The 19686-nt window shown below is 45.4% G+C and overlaps 1 protein-coding gene across 6 annotated transcripts in view; it reads right to left on the bottom strand.

Annotated features, from left to right (window-relative positions):
* Nucleotides 1-19161, bottom strand: part of LOC121541599 (microtubule organization protein AKNA) — a 44349-nt gene extending 25188 nt beyond the window's left edge. The window contains exons 1-14 of one of the 6 annotated variants that reach the window (XM_045208067.1): nucleotides 18922-19050; nucleotides 18431-18545; nucleotides 11681-12324; nucleotides 10018-11354; nucleotides 9684-9758; nucleotides 4535-4691; nucleotides 4111-4298; nucleotides 3875-3993; nucleotides 3579-3750; nucleotides 3196-3383; nucleotides 2637-2807; nucleotides 2194-2443; nucleotides 1815-1918; nucleotides 1169-1467 (exon numbers count right to left, since the gene is read on the bottom strand). In XM_045208067.1, coding sequence (XP_045064002.1) covers nucleotides 1169-1467; nucleotides 1815-1918; nucleotides 2194-2443; nucleotides 2637-2807; nucleotides 3196-3383; nucleotides 3579-3750; nucleotides 3875-3993; nucleotides 4111-4298; nucleotides 4535-4691; nucleotides 9684-9758; nucleotides 10018-11354; nucleotides 11681-12146 — 3526 coding nt within the window. In that variant the 5' untranslated portion in view covers nucleotides 12147-12324; nucleotides 18431-18545; nucleotides 18922-19050. Of the gene's footprint in view, nucleotides 1-1168; nucleotides 1468-1814; nucleotides 1919-2193; nucleotides 2444-2636; nucleotides 2808-3195; nucleotides 3384-3578; nucleotides 3751-3874; nucleotides 3994-4110; nucleotides 4299-4534; nucleotides 4692-9683; nucleotides 9759-10017; nucleotides 11355-11680; nucleotides 12325-18430 lie in introns of all 6 variants that reach the window. The other 5 variants (XM_041850735.2, XM_045208069.1, XM_045208071.1 and 2 more) reach the window with 5 other exon arrangements.
* Between the last annotated feature and the right edge of the window lie 525 nt (nucleotides 19162-19686).

The raw sequence follows: 19686 nt of genomic DNA, 5'->3' as shown, positions 1-19686 counted from the left end.
ATCACTAGCCTATGCAGGTGGAGCGTGAGTTTAAAGTTTGGGGAAGCACATTTTCACCATAAAAATGTACCTTCATAATAAATCATGCGATGTCATAATAAATCATGCCATGTGTCATCGCATTTACAGACTTATGTAAGATAGCCTACTATTCGTAATGTGATGAGTAGATTGGATAGTCATAATTCAGGCTAATAATATAACTCAATCACTGTTCGCAAAAAATACAGTTGAACGCATTGCTGAGCGCCTATAGTGTAGAGGCCTGGGCTTTATGCTATATCAGATACATTTTTATTTATTTGCACATGGAAAACACATTTCATGCAATTCAACTACACTTTATATGACTGAAGACATTAGTATAATCTTTTTAACACTGCAGTGGGCTAAATCAGGGTCAGTAAACAAATCTACTTTGAAACAAAAGTATACACCTCACACACATGGTTGTGTGCTTAAAAAAAGAAGACACCTGTACCATGTCAGATATAGAGTTGAAATGTATTAGCAAATAGTATACATCCCAATATTACACTTTATATACATCACAGAAGACTGAAATATAACAAAACTAATTGTGAAATTATGAAAAATATTAATAACATTCCACCCATGAGGCCACTAGGTCATTTGACTGCAGGAAAGGGCTACTACGACAAATTACAGGGTAGCCTACTGTGCTGACACTGACAAACAGATCAATAAAAACGACGTTGTCCATATAATAGGCCTAGGAGAAGGGGCAAATAGAATATGACGTCTATCTAAACTGGAGGAGGAAATTATTGTCCAAAAACAAACGTTTAAGTGGCACTGACCCAACAATGATAAAGAGTGAATATGTGCAATAAGATAGGCTATAGGCCTACTGGTCGCTCAGTTAAATTGAGAATTTTGATAACTAAAAGACAGATTAGAGTTTTTTCATTGTCGTCCCTTTAAAACAATAGCCATTTGCTTTCCAAACCATGTTTTCCCGCGATTGAATTTTGAAATATTGCGATAACTGCCAAAAGCCAGCTACTACAGGCTAAGGGAAACCCTGCTTTGAACTTACATATTACTGCTTCACTACACCAATTAATTTGTTCTTAGTCACTTGTAAGAACACATTTTGCAACCTAACACAAATAAGACGGTTACAGACAGAACAGCATGGACTCACTGTGGTCACTGTCTGGTCCAAACTCACTGGTCCCACTGCCATCCCAGGGCTGGGGAGTCCTGCTGGCCCTGTGCTGGGGGGAACTGGAGGCTGAGGTGCCCTTCCTCTCCCCGCCTCTGGTTCTCCCTGAAGAGCCCCGTACCCGCCTTGGGGTGCTCAGACCAGAGTCTTCACTGTGCTCCAGCAAGGGTGGTCTCTGTGGTCTGTGTGAGGGAGAGGAGGAGGAGGGTATAGGCTGCCCTGACACGGGGGCTGTGTGGTGGGGCTTCCCTGAGCTCTGCTCCTCAGGGACTGACAGGCTAGGGAGGAGACATGTAAAACCAAGACAGGAACATACACTGATGAGACTACAAGGGAACCCATGAGCTGTCAGTTTTGGGCAAACAGCAATGGGAACAAAACAGGGAAAGGTTAAGGTCTGTAGGCAACTAGCTAGGGACATTGTGAGGGCACAGTGCGGAGCTGTGTGTCGGTGTGTCAGTATTGTGCGTTTGTGCACATGTGTGTGTGCGTATGTGTATGTGTGAGTGGGTGTGTGTTTGTGTGAGACACTGGGGAATGTGATGTCACGTTCTGTGAGATTTACAGCCGAGTCACTGAGGGTAGAGGGAGAGGGATGGAGGGGGAGATAGCAGCAGTAGCTCACCTCGCTATGGCCCTCTGGTGGAGAGGACTAGGTGCTGCAGGTGTCAGACGACTGCTCTCAGAGCCAACAAAACCACTGTCAGTCTCTGGTGAGATGATCCCATCCTGATCAACACAGTGGGTTTGACAGACAAATTACTCTTTCAGGCTCATTAGAAATTGCTGAATTGTGGAGATAAATGTGTAACTGAATTATCATTCATATGCATAGACTTGATCAGTAGATATTTCTTTGTTGGTTGGACATGTTTTGGAAAGAAGTTAGACTGAAAACATGATGTAATTGCATCTATGTCATGACTATGTCTTTCACAGCGGACACCAGATAGGTAAATAACTAGGCAAAATGGAAGCTTGATACAGTCTCTACAGTATCTGACCTGGGACGGCACTCTCCTGGTCCCAGGCTGCAGTTTGGAGCCTCTCCTCTCTGAGGCAGCACTCTCCCCCAGACTGGTCAGACTGCTGCCACGAGACTTCCTGACCTCTGACCTCTTTCTGTCATTGGCCAGCAGATCATGAAATGCAGGGGATTGGCTGAGGTCCTTTGGGGAAGGAGGAACTGATTTGCTGGTCCTTGGTCTCGCCGTTGGAATGAATGTAGCGTCCTGCTGACCTAGCATTGGCTGTCTGAAAACACATCATAGAATTTAGAGTAATATACATGTTATTCAGTGTTCGTATTCATTAGTGCACAGTGCACACTGTAGCAAAATGTTTTGCAACGAAAACAAGGGCTTCTTATTGTACAAGTTCAGGTAGTCACTCCCCGTTTCTGTTTTGCTTCCTAGTGAATACAGCCTGGTGCAGAGTTCAGACTCACCTCTGAGGGAGACTTGTGTGGCCCTTCTCCCTCCCTGTCCATGGGTGTGGTCCCTCTCTTGTTCCCTCACCGCCTGAATGTGTGGCTTCTTCTCCTGCATCAGGAGAGTCATGGTCTCCCTCTGTCAGATCCAGGTCTAGCAGTCTGGGCAGCTCCCTGAAACTCTGGTAGCTGGAAGGGGCATTTGTAAGCAAACTGATATTTACATGACTACTAAATTGACCAATACCATGATTATGTTTAGAACAAAAGGACAGCCCGCCTTTCATTGGCTGATTTTGAATACTTCTGTTCTACAACGTCATGTAATACAGACTAGACTTTCTTTAAAAGGATAGTTCATCCAAATGACATAATTTCCTTACTCTATAAGCAGTCTATGGACAAGTTAAGACAGCATTCTATGCTTTAGTTTTGTTTACCTAGCCACTGTCTCCAAATGTACATTTCTTATCATTTTTGTCCAAAAACAAATGCAAGTCAATATCCCTGATATTATACTTTTTTTGTATTTCATGTCCAAATCATCCCAAAGTGTTTACAATTGATTGAGACTTACTGGTCCATCAGCATGCTGAGGTCTCTCTCTACACATTTGTGTTTGTGACGTAAGGGACGGAGGAGCAGGGGCGGCATTACTTCTTCCTCTCCCATACCTCCCTCCTCTCCCTCGCTCTCTCCACTGGCTGAGCTAACCTCCACCCCCACCACCCCCCCAGACTCCCCTGGCAGAGGTAACACTGGGCTCTGGAGAGAGAGAGAGAGAGAGAGAGAGAGAGAGACCAAGAGAGAGACAGAGAGAGAAGGAGCGAGAGAGAGAGTGAGTAGGAGAGTGAGCGAGAGAGAGAGAGGTTAAAACCTTGGAAATGTAGGCCTTCATTCTATGAGATGAATAGTGACTAATCTACTGTAGTGTCTTCAGTAGCTATGTTGTCACGGTACCTCAGGGAGAGGCATGGGCTCGCTGCCCCCTGCAGGCATGGAGTAGGGGGTGGGGTGAGGAGGTGGAGTGGGAGGTGCTTCTGAGGTGGGCCGGTCCTGTTCAGTCTGCTCCACCTGTTCCTTGAGCTCCTCCACACGCATCCCACACTGGAATATACAGCCCTCCAACTCCCTATCACACACACATACACAACCAAACACACACTTGATGTCCACCATATCTGTTTTTCATAATGTCCACTTTATCTAACAGTTTAAACACATTAATTGTAGATAATCCTGTAGTGTGGTCTCACCTGCCGGGGTCAAAGGGACCCAGCTTGGCCCCGCTCTGCAGTAGAAGTCTGTGTTCATCTCGTGCTGCTAGATAACCTCTTTCCAGAGAATCCTGCCCCTGCAGCAGCTGGGACAAACTCTGCAGGGACACCACATCACATCATTACTCAAACAAAATGGTGGCCAGTGAGCACTGGGAGATGCTCCTCTATACAATATATGCAAGACTCCTATCAGATAAATATCAGAACAATACCTTCATCTGCTCAAACGGTTTAAGTTTCCCTCTCCTCAGGAGTTCTTCAAATGTCTGCACCTGCTGGAGGAACCTCTCCGCCTGCTTTGAGAGATCCCTGGTCAGCTGCTCTCCAACTCCAGGGCCCAGGCTTCTGGGGGATGAGGAGGCCGCTGAGGAGGGACAGACAGGGGAGACTCCACTATGTCCTGTAGTGTGGAGAGAAAATACGTTTTTAGTAAAGGACAATAGAAATGTGTGAAGGAATGTTGAATGAGAGGCAGAATCAACTGTCAATGGAGTGTAAGAACCTATTGAAACAAAGCAATGGCTGTGTCCAATATGTTACCCTATTTCCCATAGGGTTCTGGTCAAAAGTAATGCACTATAAAGGGATTAGGGTGCCATTTGGGACGCAGCTATGCTGTAAGATGGCTGTTAGTACCTTGGTGGGCAGCCTGTCCATTTAGGTAAACGGAGTCTGAGCTGAGCTCCGCCCTCTGAGCTTGGGGAAAAGTTAGGGTCATGACCTTTGATCCTTCATGGAGTACACCTGATTGGACAGTGTGACTGGGCTTGGGAGGGTCGGAGTAGAGGCCCACCTGGAGATAGAGACAACAGGGGAAAACAGGTGTCAAAATGAATAAATGATATGAGCTAAATTATTACAAATTTGATAAATGATAAATTAGTTTAAAATCAACAGGTGTAGACTAAGAGTGAAATGCTTCCTTACGGGCCTTTCCCAACAATGCAGAGAGAAAAAAAGACAAATAATAGAAAAATAATAACACGAGGAATAAATACACAATGAGTAACAATAACTTGGCTATATACACGGGGTACCAGTATCGAGTTGATGTGCAGGGGTACAAGGTAATTTAGGTAGATACAGCAACTTCTGAAAATATTCAGACACCTTGACGTTTTCCACATTTTGTTACGTTAAAGCCTTATTCTAAAATGGATTTTTAAAATAATAATCCTCAGCATTCTACACACAATACCCCATAATGACAAAGCGAAAACAGTTTTGGCCTTTATGGTAGAGTGGCCAGACGGAAGCCACTCCTCAGTAAAAGGCACATGACAGCCCGCTTGGAGTTTGCCAAAAGGCACCTAAACGACTATCAGACCATGAGAAACAAGATTCTCTGGTCTGATGAAACCAAGATTCAACTCTTTAGCCTGAATGCCATGCGTCACATCTGGAGGAAACCTGGCACCATCCCTACGGTGAAGCACGGTGGTGGCAGCATCATGATGTGGGGATGTTTTTCAGCGGCAGGGACTGGGAGACTAGTCAGGATTGAGGCAAAGATGAACGGCGCAAAATACAGAGAGATCCTTGATGAAAACCTGCTCTAGAGAGCACAGGACCTCAGACTGGGGCGAAGGTTCACCTTCCAACAGGACAACGACCCTAAGCACACAGCCAAGACAACGCAGGAGTGGCTTTGGGACAAGTCTCTGAAAATCCTTGAGTGGCCCAGCCAGAGCTCGGACTTGAACCTGACCGAACATCTCTGGAGAGACCTGAAAATAGCTGTGCAGCAACGCTCCCCAGCCAACCTGACAGAGCTTGAGAGGATCAGCAGAGAAGAATGGGAGAAACTCCCCAAATACAGGTGTGCCAAGCTTGTAGCATCATACCCAAGAAGACTCGAGGCTGTAATTGCTGCCAAAGGTGCTTCAATAAGGTACTGAGTAAAGGGTCTGAATACTTATGTAAATGTAATATCTGTTTTTTATTTGTAATAAATTAGCAAAGATGTCTCAACTTGTTTTTGCTTTGTTATTATGGGGTATAGTGTGTAGATTGATGGGGGGAAAAAATGATTTAATCAATTTTAGAATAAGGCTGTAACCAAACAAAATGTGGAAAAAGTCAAGGGGTCTGAATACTTTCTGAAGGCACTGTATATATATATATATATATATATAGGTAGGGATAAAGTGACTAGGCAACAGGATAGATAATAAACAGTAACAGCAGCATATGTGATGAGCAATGTTCCCTCTAAGCTGCGCACGTGCGCAGGCGCACAGTAGCCCCGAGACTGCCCGGGAATGCTGTGCAGAGTGCAGAGGAAATATCAGCCCACATAGAGAAGCACGAGATTGAACTTCACTCAACTTTCTAGAGTTTTCCCTGTTAGTTAACACTATCAATGTTTCCCTTTACTATGCAAGAGATTTTGGTGTAGGCAGAACGCATCGGAATAGGATTCTATTGCAGAATACTCAGCCCTTACTCTAAACAGACCTGAGGGCAGTGTTGTATTTTGAGACAGGTTTGAACAAGCTAAGTAGCCAATAGGCAGCATAATTTGTCTGATTCTCTGTAATAATGGTATGAGAATAATAATTCATTTTATTTAGTAAAGTGGTTTCTTGCATCAACCAACACAAAAACATTTTTCAGTCACCTCCCTGTCTGAAGGACAAGTGGATAAACAGGTTAACGTCAAGCCCTGCATGTTTTTTTCTCCAAAAGTCTCATGGAATGTAGGCATTGAACACCACACAGGCTGAATACTGTAGGCTGAATGATAGAACAGCTATTTCCGTGTTAAAATGATATGGGATGCATTTTCTCCATTGTTTTTGATGGTAGGCCACTCTGGTAGACCTACATTATGATCAAATAGCCACAGTAGCCTACTTGGCCACTGTTAAAACGGTAACTTAAAGCGGGTACAGCCTCAGTGTTCACAGTAAACGCGCGCTGGAAGTTGCACAGAATTTTCACAACGTTCAAGTTTGCACTCAGCAGACCTGAAATTTGCTCAGTGCCATTTTTTTTTGGGAGGAAACTTTGGTGATGAGTCAAAAATGTTTGTGCTAAAAGGGTCAATGCAGACAGTCCGGGTAGCTATTGGTTAACTATTTAACTAACTATTTAGCAGTCTTATGGCTTGGGGGTAGAAGCTGTTCAGGGTCCTGTTGGTTCCAGACTTGGTGCATTGGTACCGCTTGCCGTGCGGTAGCAGAGAGAACAGTCTAGGACTTTTGAGTCATAAGATGCAGGCAAGGATTTAAACACCAGTGGTGTTGTAGTCTCAGGACCATTATAGTTATGCTATCTTGGAGGAGAGATGCTTTGCAATACAGAAAAGTCTGAGGTATATGGGGTGGCTCTACCATCTATGTGTGTATAATGTATATGTATGGATCACATCCTTCATTTTGTGGAGAGGTTTTTATTACAACCCCTGTCGGCTCTACCTCAGTCTCAGGATGATAAAACTGATAACGGGAAGCATAGAAATAGCGCACATAGAACGGATCTACCGCTTCTTAGATTTGCATTAAATGACAGATCTATAATACACATTTCTCTGTGAATATTGCAGCTTTAATTGTAAAGGCAATCCTATAAGCAGGTATTGGGCTGTGCTTGATAAAGGATTGAATTGGCCCTCCCAGCACTACACTATTATGTCTCCAGAAGGAGGAGGAGAGAGACAGATGGTTGTGTGTGTAAGGAGAGGAGAAGGAGGGAGGGGGGTAAGCTAGATTTTAATTAGTATTAAGAGTAGAGTGTTGTGCAGATGGAATAGAAGACACAGAATAGGAATACCTACCTCTCTGTAAATTGCCATTTAAAATCAATGACTGTGAATGGCCAAAACTATGACAACAAACTGTCACTACACTGTCCATCTGGAGATGACACCCCTACAGGGCTCGGACATCAATGATGTCATTTCCGGTTTTCCTCCACTGCATCATGAGGGCAAAAACAATGCATGCGATTGTCCTAATGTGAACCGCAGGGTCATATGACTGTACCCCACATGACAGGATGAGTCTATTTAGTGTGTGTCTGGTATTGGTGTTCAGAGAGCAATTAAGAACTATCAACCCAATGCCAAAAAGCGAAGTGGTGTTGTTAACTATATAAACTGTGATATACAAGCAGCATTGAAAGAAGTTCTAGTTATAATGCAATAACGCAAGTTGTATCTTATTCTTTAGCTGTTTACTACTGTCTTTTTACAACTCCCTTCCCATAACAAACTTTGAGAGTCTAATTCTTTCATTTGAATCCCAATACCACTATGGCTCTTCAGAGGTGCTGAGAAAAGTCCAACAACCACAGAGGCTTGTGTTTTTCTTGAGTAGGTAGTGTATTATACATGCAGGGCGCCCTCTGAAACAAGTGGTGTCCCAAATTGCACCCTATATCCTATATAGTGCACTACTTTTGACCAGAAGCCTATGGGCCCTTGTCAATAGTAGGGCACTACCTAGGGAATAGAGTGCTATTTGGGAGGTAATCACAGGCTATAATCATACAGGTCACTGGAGTGGCCATTTCCAGCATCTGCTTTGTGTTGTCTTTCATGTGGCCTGCATGTATTCAGATGCAGAGCAGAGAGGACTAAATATAACCACTCCGTCTGCCAGAGACACCAAATACATACACCACAGAGGAGATGGAGGGAGTGTTCAGTGTTACACTGAAAAAGAAAGGAGATTTTCAGCTCAAGCTTAGCATTGGTATGTACAATATCAATCGTCTGAGTAGCAGTATCCCCCCTGCCCATGTCATTTTATATATTGTGATCTAAAAGCCAGAACTGATCCCAAATCAGAGCTTACACTCTGAGACGCTTGATAAATACAGCCCCTGGCCCTTGAACAGAAGCCTCGGTCTATAGCCAATTGCTCAATGGAAGTTTTGTAGCACATACAGCTATCCAGATGACACACTTGTATGCTGACACAATGTTAGACACACACACACACACACACACTGACACATACACCGAGTACACAAACATTAGGAACACCTTCCTAATATTCATTTGCACCCCCTTTTGCCGTCAGATCAGCCTCAATTCGTTGGGGCATGGACTCTACAAGGTGTCGAAAGCGTTCCACAGGGATGCTGGCCCATGTTGACTCCAATACTTCCCACAGTTGTGTCAAGTCGGCTGGATGTCCTTTGGGTGGTGGACCATTCTTGCTAGACACGGGAAACTGTTGAGAGTGAAAAGCCCAGCAGTGTTGCAGTTCTTGACACACTCAAACCGGTGCGCCTGGCACCTACTACCATACCCTGTTCAAAGGCACTTAATTATTTTGTCTTGCCCATTCACCCTCTGAATGGCACACATACACAATCCATTTCTCAAATGTCTCAAGGTTTAAAAATCCTTCTTTAACCTGTCTCCCCCCTCATCTACACTGATTTCATTTCTGTTTATGCGACAAAACAAGCAAGTATAGTGTAGAGAATCATTGTACCATCTAAACCACTGTGAAATATATTTTCCATAACCAATAATATTGTATTTTCAGCTGTTTGAAGCTGGTGTACAAAACTGAAAGTAAGAGACGCAAAAATGAAACTTAAGCACCCATAGAATGGATCTACCACTTCTTAGACTTGCTTTCAATGACAATGACATATCTATAAGTCCATTTCTATGTGAATTTGGTCGGGTCGCCCGAAAAGTTCCATATTGCAGCTTTAACAGGTGACATCAATAAGGGATCATAGCTTTCACCTGGATTCACCTGGTCAGTCTATGTCATGGAAAATAGATGTTTTGTACACTCAGTGTACAGACTATATAGACTACCTTGGCTTGGAGACGCATCCGATCAATAGTGTTCTCTGCCTCAGCATACTTGGTCAGCAGCCTGTTGTAGTCCTCCTAGAGAAAGAAGGGGAAGGAGAGACAGAGGGATAGGAGGAGAAGAGTGAACACTGTGAGCTGGTTAGGAAGTAGAGAACCACTACCCAGATTTAGTAAATTAGAGAATCATTCAGTGAACTGGTAAGTGAATTGGTGTCAGTGTGTCAGAGACTTGAAAAGTTGTTTAGCCTTGGAGCCTGAGTGTGTCAGAATGCTAAGGAATCAGAGTTAGTCTGAGCGTGTGCCCGTGGTGTAGTCCTACTCTCTGTGTATGTACCTGCAGCTGCTGTACCAGGGTGCTGGCCTGTTGTGGGCATCTGAAGTCCTCTGGCACCGTGGAGTTTAGGGGCCTGTGGGGCCCGTTGGGGGGCGAGGGGGATTGGGGTCCGTCTGTACTGCTCAGCAGCACCTCTCTCACTATGTCAGCAGGGGACTTGAACACCAGGGGGGGCTCCACTGACAGAGACCTCTTTCTGGGGGAGCCTTTGCTCTTGGGGGGGGTGTAGCCGCTCTTAGGGAAGCGAACCCTTGGCTCTACCTTGGAGAAGTCTGGGGTGGGGTAGGTCAGTGGCCCTCTTCGGCCCTCGTCCATGTCAGGGTCATGACTCTTTGGTTGGGGTTTGGGGGGACTCTCCCTGGGGGTCCGGAGGCTCCAGTCCTTGGTGCTGCTGTGAAGGGGGGACTGTGAGGGTGCATGCCAGGATTTCTGAGAGGAACGAGCCATGGCTTGTGGGGTGTCACATAAGCGCTGTCTTATCGTCCTCGGATAGGGGTGTTGCCGATGGTTAACGCCTGACCCATCCTGTGAGCTCTCTCCACCCCTCTCGTTTCTCTCGCTGAGTTGGTATGATATCACACACTCAGGAGAGATAGCTGCTGGGTAAGGGGAGGTCCTAGGCTTGAGCTCCTCCCCCCCTGACTCAAGCGGCCAATGAGGCCTGGGGGCGTTGCTCATCCGGCTGCTGCGGGATTCCGGAAGGCTCTCTGTGAAGGTGGGATCCTCCGGGAATGTCTCGGCTTCAATCCCTGGAGCATAGGCCAACTCCTCGGAGGAGAAGTGGAGGAGGTGAGGAAAGGTAGAACTTCTGGGAGGGGAGGAGAGAGACTGGGGGGATGAACAGAGCAGGTCGGGAGGGGAAAGGGAGGAGAGGTTTTCAGACACACTCTCTACAAACCGTTCCCCCCCTCTGTTGTCACTCTCTGAGAGTTCGCTAGTCTCTTCTATTTGTAGGTCGGCACTGTAACTGCTTATGGCACTGACCTCTCTCTCCTCCTTCACCCGCTCTTCTCCTCTGACACTAAGGCCCTGACCCCAGCCAGGCCCAGCCCCAGCTATGACAGGATATACCATCATGTCAGTGTCTGCGTGTGGCACGCTGTCCTCCTCCTCCTCCTCCTCCTCTCCATCCTCCTCTACCTCCCTCTCGTCCTCCGTCATGTCCAGCTGTCTGTCTCTCTCTGGGAGATACTCCCTCCGCTGCCTGTGGACCACCCAGCTCTGCTCCTCTTCATCCTTCTGCTGCTGCTCCTCATCCTCACTCCAGATCTCCACACTGTCCTTGGACTCCTGGACATCGTCATCTAGCAGAGAAAGAGAGGGAGAAAGAGAAGGGTCTGGGAGAAGAGTCAGTTCAGATGCATCCATTTCAGCTGTAATTGTGTTCATAAACTCACCTAGGTCATGTCATGGGATATCAAGATACATATAGCACTTTTCCCTTGCAATTGTAACCCCTGCTTGCAGACCTTAGGCGGCTTAGGCCTTTGATGCTTTTGGCTTGGTTGAAATGTGATATTTTGCTAAAGAAGTTATTACATTGTCTGTGTCCCAAATGACACCCTATTCCCTACATAGTGCATTACTTTTGACCAGAGCCCTATGGGCCATTTTTAAGTAATAACATTGTTATGACATTGTTAGTACTGTATGTGTGACTCACAGAGTGAAAGGGTGTGCGTGTCCTCTCCAGGTGGCTCAGACTGGGACAGAGGCTCAGAGTCCTGCAGCTCACTCGGGTTATAACTCAGCTCCTCCAGAGGGTCTACGTGCTCCAGCCCCAGCTCTAGCCCCATCCCACCTGCCCTACTGGGGGACAGGGACCCCTCCAAGGCTCCAGAGTACCAGGGTGGATTCTCCTCTCCACCCCCCTCTCCCTCCTCCTCCTCCTCCTCTCCTCCCAGACCCACATCATCCAAGGCCTCATCCAGCCCTATGATCCCGTTCTCATCCATCTGGGTGTGGAAGCCCTCCTCCTCTTCTGTTTTCCTGTCCCAACCTTCCTCATCCTCCTCTTCCTCTTCCCCCCAGTCTACCTCTGAGCCTATGGATCTGGAGGGAGAGGGGCGTTGAGGAGCGGGGGTCCAGAACAAAACCCCTGCCCTGGTGCGTTGCCCCTTGGGCTCCATCCTCTCTCAGATCTGACCTCTGAACTCTAGCCAGGTCTGGTGTCGCCCAGCATCCTGATTGGCTGCTCTGGTGGTCCTCTGAAGCCCACCCCCAAAGCCATGGCTTAGAATCTAGCCTACTGGCTGTAGGCCTATGTCCATCTTATGGAAAGCTTTGTCACTGGGGGCTCTTGATACCCTGAAACCAAATGCAGTAACAATACAGGAATAGTGAGAGAAATAACTTAGCCCAGTTTCTGATACAACACATTTCAAATACAAGCACATATATTCACAGACACACGCATTAACTTCAACATCTGGGGATTGGGAAAAGACAAATGCAGCACTATACCGCATCCCTACTTCTCTGTAGACAGATGTGACTTCACCACGCTGCTAACTGCAGGCCATCTTTAAGACAGTCATTCATTTGATGCAGAACACAGATCACAGCGCTAATGAACTGTGATTAAAGAGCAAGGAAATGAACAGTCTGTCTTCCTCCTCATACACAGCTGCTCCCTAATGTTAACATGGAAGCATCTAAATAAATCAGCAGATAACCATGTGTCGCTCCTTCAGTACGCCCAATTTTGAAATGTCCTAATATTTACTATACGTAGAAGGCTTTTTTTTATTTTTAAGATAGACTACAAAAAGGGGGAGACAAATGAAGGTTAACACAAAGTGGGAAGTGTGGAGACAGAGATCGAACCCCGATCTCGGGGCTGTGTACATGTGCCAAGACCACCAGACCATGTGGCCTGCACTGAAGAAGGGCTTTCATACAGAAGAGGAAGAGGGATATGAATTCCTAAAAGGTACAGTACTCTTAGAAGAAACTAATATTCCCATGTCTCAGTATCAGTTAGGCTATGTACACTGCTAAAAAAAATAAAGGGAACACTTAAACAACACAATGTACAGTGGGGGAAAAAAGTATTTAGTCAGTCACCAATTGTGCAAGTTCTCCCACTTAAAAAGATGAGAGAGGCCTGTAATTTTCATCATAGGTACACGTCAACTATGACAGACAAATTGAGAATTTTTTTCTCCAGAAAATCACATTGTAGGATTTTTTATGAATTTATTTGCAAATTATGGTGGAAAATAAGTATTTGGTCAATAACAAAAGTTTCTCAATACTTTGTTATATACCCTTTGTTGGCAATGACACAGGTCAAACGTTTTCTGTAAGTCTTCACAAGGTTTTCACACACTGTTGCTGTTATTTTGGCCCATTCCTCCATGCAGATCTCCTCTAGAGCAGTGATGTTTTGGGGCTGTCGCTGGGCAACATGGACTTTCAACTCCCTCCATAGATTTTCTGTGGGGTTGAGATCTGGAGACTGGCTAGGCCACTCCAGGACCTTGAAATGCTTCTTACGAAGCCACTCCTTCGTTGCCCGGGCGGTGTGTTTGCGATCATTGTCATGCTGAAAGACCCAGCCACGTTTCATCTTCAATGCCCTTGCTGATGGAAGGAGGTTTTCACTCAAAATCTCACGATACATGGCCCCATTCATTCTTTCCTTTACACGGATCAGTCGTCCTGGTCCCTTTGCAGAAAAACAGCCCCAAAGCATGATGTTTCCACCCCCATGCTTCACAGTAGGTATGGTGTTCTTTGGATGCAACTCAGCATTCTTTGTACTCCAAACACGACGAGTTGAGTTTTTACCAAAAAGTTATATTTTGGTTTCATCTGACCATATGACATTCTCCCAATCCTCTTCTGGATCATCCAAATGCACTCTAGCAAACATCAGACGGGCCTGGACATGTACTGGCTTAAGCAGGGGGACACGTCTGGCACTGCAGGATTTGAGTCCCTGGCGGCGTAGTGTGTTACTGATGGTAGGCTTTGTTACTTTGGTCCCAGCTCTCTGCAGGTCATTCACTAGGTCCCCCTGTGTGGTTCTGGGATTTTTGCTCACCGTTCTTGTGATCATTTTGACCCCACGGGGTGAGATCTTGCGTGGAGCCCCAGATCGAGGGAGATTATCAGTGGTCTTGTATGTCTTCCATTTCCTAATAATTGCTCCCACAGTTGATTTCTTCAAACCAAGCTGCTTACCTATTGCAGATTCAGTCTTCCCAGCCTGGTGCAGGTCAACAATTTTGTTTCTGGTGTCCATTGACAGCTCTTTGGTCTTGGCCATAGTGGAGTTTGGAGTGTGACTGTTTGAGGTTGTGGACAGGTGTCTTTTATACTGATAACAAGTTCAAACAGGTGCCATTAATACAGGTAATGAGTGGAGGACAGAGGAGCCTCTTAAATAAGAAGTTACAGGTCTGTGAGAGCCAGGATTCTTGCTTGTTTGTAGGTGACCAAATACTTATTTTCCACCATAATTTGCAAATAAATTCATTAAAAATCCTACAATGTGATTTTCTGGAGAAAAAAATTCTCAATTTGTCTGTCATAGTTGACGTGTACCTATGATGAAAATTACAGGCCTCTCTCATCTTTTTAAGTGGGAGAACTTGCACAATTGGTGGCTGACTAAATACTTTTTCCCCCCACTGTAACTCCAAGTCAATCACACTTCTGTGAAATCAAACTGTCCACTTAGGAAGCAACACTGATTGACAATCAATGTCACATGCTGTTGTGCAAATGAAATAGACAACAGGTGGAAATTATAGGCAATTAGCAAGACACCCCCAATAAAGGACTGGTTTTGCAGGTGGTGACCACAGACCACTTCTCAGTTCCTATGCTTCTTGGCTGATGTTTTGGTCACTTTTGAATGCTGCCGGTGCTTTCACTCTAGTGGTAGCATGAGACGGCGTCTACAACCCACACAAGTGGCTCAGGTAGTGCAGCTCATCCATGATGGCACACCAATGCGAGCTGTGGAAAGAAGGTTTGCTGTGTCTGTCAGCGTTGTGCAAGGAGGAGCAGGAGGAGCACTGCCAGAGCCCTGCAAAATGACCTCCAGCAGGCCACAAATGTGCATGTGTCTGCTCAAACGGTCAGAAACAGACTCTATGAGGGTGGTATGAGGGCCCGACGTCCACAGGTGGGGGTTGTGCTTACAGCCCAACACCGTGCAGGACGTTTGGCATTTGCCAGAGAACACCAAGATTGGCAAATTCGCCACTGGTGCCCTGTGCTCTTCACAGATGAAAGCAGGTTCACACTGAGCACATGTGACAGACGTGACAGAGTCTGGAGACGCCGTGGAGAACGTTCTGCTGCCTGCAACATCCTCCAGCATGACCGGTTTGGCAGTGGGTCAGTCATGGTGTGGGGTGGCATTTCTTTGGGGGGCCGCACAGCCCTCCATGTGCTTGCCAGAGGTAGCCTGACTGCCATTAGGTACCGAGATGAGATCCTCAGACCCCTTGTGAGACCATATGCTGGTGCGGTTGGCCCTGGGTTCCTCCTAATGCAAGACAATGCTAGACCTCATGTGGCTGGAGTGTGTCAGCAGTTCCTGCAAGAGGAAGGCATTGATGCTATGGATTGGCCCGCCCGTTTCCCCAGACCTGAATCCAATTGAGCACATCTGGGACATCATGTCTCGCTCCATCCACCAACGCCACGTTGCACCACAGACTGTCCAGGAGTTGGCGGATGCTTTAGTCCAGGTCTGGGAGGAGATCCCTCAGGAGACCATCCGCCACCTCATCAGGAGCATGCCCAGGCATTGTAGGGAGGTCATACAGGTACGTGAAGGCCACGCACACTACTGAGCCTCATTTTGACTTGTTTTAAGGACATTACATCAAAGTTGGATCAGCCTGTAGTGTGGTTTTCCACTTTAATTTTGAGGGTGACTCCAAATCCAGACCTCCATGGGTTGATAAATTTGATTTCCATTGATAATTTTTGTGTGATTTTGTTGTCAGCACATTCAACTATGTAAAGAAAAAAGTATTTAATAAGATGATTTCATTCATTCAGATCTAGGATGTGTTATTTTAGTGTTCCCTTTATTTTTTTGAGCAGTGTATATTAGATCACTAGGCTAAAATTTTATAGCTCAGTTTTGAGAGATTGCGTATAGTTTATTTAGGCTAATTATGGGAAAACATAGGGGTTTTATCAAAAACAGGGAACATCAAGATCAACTATTTTTGGATGTCATGGAGTATAGGTGTGTAAAGTCTCTTCAGTCCTACTATAGAGCTCTGGGGCTGTGGTTAACTGTCACCATAGCAACCGACAGCACCAAGCCCTGCCTCAATGAGCTCGGAGAACAATAGGCTGCACTTCTCACCCCTACCTTCAGCCAAACAGCATTCAGAGCTATCACTCATGGCCAAGAAAAGAATCAGGAAGAGAAGACAAATGAGAGAAGTTTCTGGGGGTTCCCGTGGGAAGCTGACATAGCCTTATCTGTTGAGTGACACTTGTTACCTCCTCACCATATACTACAATACACTTTCATGCACTTCAAAACACCTCACAGAGGCACACAGAAATTCAACCTGTAAATGTGTTGTAGGAGGAAGAATGGAACACAAAAAAAACGGAATAACAAATCAGTTTTACAAGACACATAGACCCGGAAAGTGAAGCAGCAAGCTTACTTACACCTGCTCGTTACGAAAAGTGGCCACCGTGCATCTTGGTCCTCATCAATATGCCAGATTACCAAAAACAGATTATTAGGAGAGTGCTGCTTCTAATCTGACACACAAACACACACACACACACACCAGCTCATCTTTGTTGTGGAGGAAACAAACAACACTCTCACTCTACGTGGAACAAGCAGCAGGCTCATCGCCCCTCTGTCCTCCTTTCACACGCAAATGTATGGAGAGTCTCTCTCCATGGAGAGGAGGCAGCTGGGCTGACGCACAACGTATCTAAACTGAGACAACTGGGAGAACACAAGCTCTTCAGGCAGACAAACAACTTCAGGGCATTTTTCATAGCTAATTTCAGCTCCGGGACTTAGTTCATCAGTGAACATCAAACCTATTTTGATGTAGCCTAGATAGAATGCATACAACATAAACAATTTAGGCAGTCAATCTTAAATAGGCCTATGAATTGAAACCGTAAAATCATATCTTTGATACGTTCAGATTATGTACATCTTCACTCGTCATTATACCAATATCACAGCCATTCTGTTGATTGTAAAGCATCAAGAATGGACTCACCTGTTGCTTAAAGCCAAGCGGCATGTGCATACATCCCTGAGGTACTCCAAGGTTATGTGGTCAGGCTGGGGTATTAAACCCTGAGGGGCTCACCAACAGCTCACAGCCTGTCAGCCAGACAGACAGGGCTGATCTGTTGAGCACACCCAGTAGTAGGCCTACATCTCCACAGGACTCCACAGGAGCCCCACAGAGCCCCACTGACAGCTAGGCTAATCCTCGGGGTGCCAGGGGAGCTATCTCTCTCTTAGTCTGGGATGACGAGAGCTGCCAGGCTAGGCTAATTAACGCACCTGCCAGGCTCTCCTCTCGCAGACTCCCAGCCCTCCCTCCCAAAGCTGTCAGGACACATGTCAACAGAGCCAAAAGCAACATGTTTCAGTTTTGTTTGGCTGAGGACCAGAGCATTCTGCCCATTCAAAGAATCTATTTGAAGCCTCAGGATTTCACCCACGCTGAGAGAGAGCCCAGTCCAGTGAAGGTTGGCTATGATGGCCTACTAACTAACTAAGCAATGTAGGCTAATCTTCTTACAAGGCGAGGGGAGAGATAAGGACATGCAGACAGACACAGAGCTAGGAGAATAACAAACCAACCTGGGCCTAGTGCTGTGAATAGCCATATGCTCACAGTTATAACTGAGCATAACCAAAGTTAGGGGACCACGGTAGTTTAGGTGAGCAAGACCAGTTCAACCTGTTGCAAAATTCCCAAGCCTCCCAACAAGTCTTTCCATTCTGACAACACACTATACCAGTTAGTCTACATCTAGTGAGTGGAAGGCATAGTCCCACAACGGACTGCAAGTACGGGGAAAATGACAGGGTGTCAGGGGTTCCCTGGGTCCATGATTAAGTAAAGTATCAACACAGAGACAGCCCAAAAACCCATCTGACTTTGAATGTCTTCTTAAGTTATACCTGTGTAGCAGGCTAGTAGCATTAGTAATACATAGTAATTACAGTACACATTTTAGTAATAGCTTTGTATTTGCATAGTAATGGAGTTGAGAGGTTTTTTGTCATTATTTAAGTGTACTAACACATACACACACACACAGATACACACACACACACACAAAGTACTTTTAGTACTCGATGATTGAATCCATTTTGTGACTTTGTTCAAGAATGCTCATTATTTGTGACAAGCAAAAACACTACAAATTCTAAACTTACCCTGTGCTTATATCATCCAAGGCAGTTGAAGCAGAAATTCAGAGAGACATCGAGATTGCAGCATCGGCAGACTTCAAAGTAGCAGGCCTTGGTTGCCTTGAGAACCGCTTACTAACTACAAAAACACCCATCCCAATGTCACCAAGCGATGCATTGCAAACCACGACTTCACTCAATGCCACCCACTTTACCCGAGTAAACAAAAAAAACGGAGCTATAGCTAGGTTCAGTTTCAATTCAGTCATCGGAGATAATATAGCAAAGAGTATACATTAAAAACGTGGGTAATAGTTAGGTAGCTAGCTAGCTTTGCTAGCATCTATTCAGCCCTTTCTAAAGACTGAACGCACTCTCCGTTGTGTTGGCGCGATCCAAGTCTTTTATCTACATAATCAGTATTCGAATTCCCATCACTAAACTTAAAGTCATAACTCAGAAAAATGTGATTATGGCTACATCATGGTTAAGGCAAATTAACTGGTTTATAATACCTGTGATCGTGGACAATAACGTCAATCCAGCAGGAAAAAGTGAAAGAGTATCGTTAGCTAATTATTCCATTCTCGGAGCGTGGCACTGATTTTGCTGGCGGAAAAGTTATTAAGAAACCAAAAAAACGCCAAAAGCGAAGTACCGATTGGTTCGCTACATCGCTTGGGGGAAGGACTTGGCTCGGACTGACGTTTCCAAAAAATACACTGATTAAACATTGACAGTAAATTAATACGAAAATGTAGACAGAAAAAAATAAGTGCACATCCAGTGTGTCAGAGATCAACTCTATAGCCTCCCGAATAATTCTCAGAATGTAATAAGACTCGACTGATAAAGGAGAGCTAAAACATATGTAGTATCACTTTCATCCACATAAGGGCAGCATTTTCTTAGATTTCAACTCGACTTTAATGCCATGAATTATTGTTCCTCTAGATGGCGCTTTTAGCTGACTTACAGCAGAACCTTCATGCATCTGTGGTGTCCGTGATTCTACATATTGTGTGATAAATGTATCAGCAATTATTTTCCACATTAATGAAAACACCCATTATTCCCACATATGTCCCCTGTAGCTCAGTTGGTAGAGCATGGCGCTTGCAACGCCAGGGTTGTGGGTTCGTTTCCCACGTGGGGCCAGTATGAAAATGTATGCACTCACTAACTGTAAGTCGCTCTGGATAAGAGCGTCTGCTAAATGACTAAAATGTCAAATGTAATGATGTTGTAGCGAATTCGGGGGCAGCTCCGACCGGGATTCC

Source organism: Coregonus clupeaformis, chromosome 27, assembly GCF_020615455.1.
Source record: "Coregonus clupeaformis isolate EN_2021a chromosome 27, ASM2061545v1, whole genome shotgun sequence".
In the NCBI taxonomy this organism is placed as follows: Eukaryota; Metazoa; Chordata; class Actinopteri; order Salmoniformes; family Salmonidae; genus Coregonus; species Coregonus clupeaformis.
The sequence above is the reverse complement of the archived record's forward strand: the minus strand, read 5'-3'. Positions and strand labels throughout refer to the sequence as shown.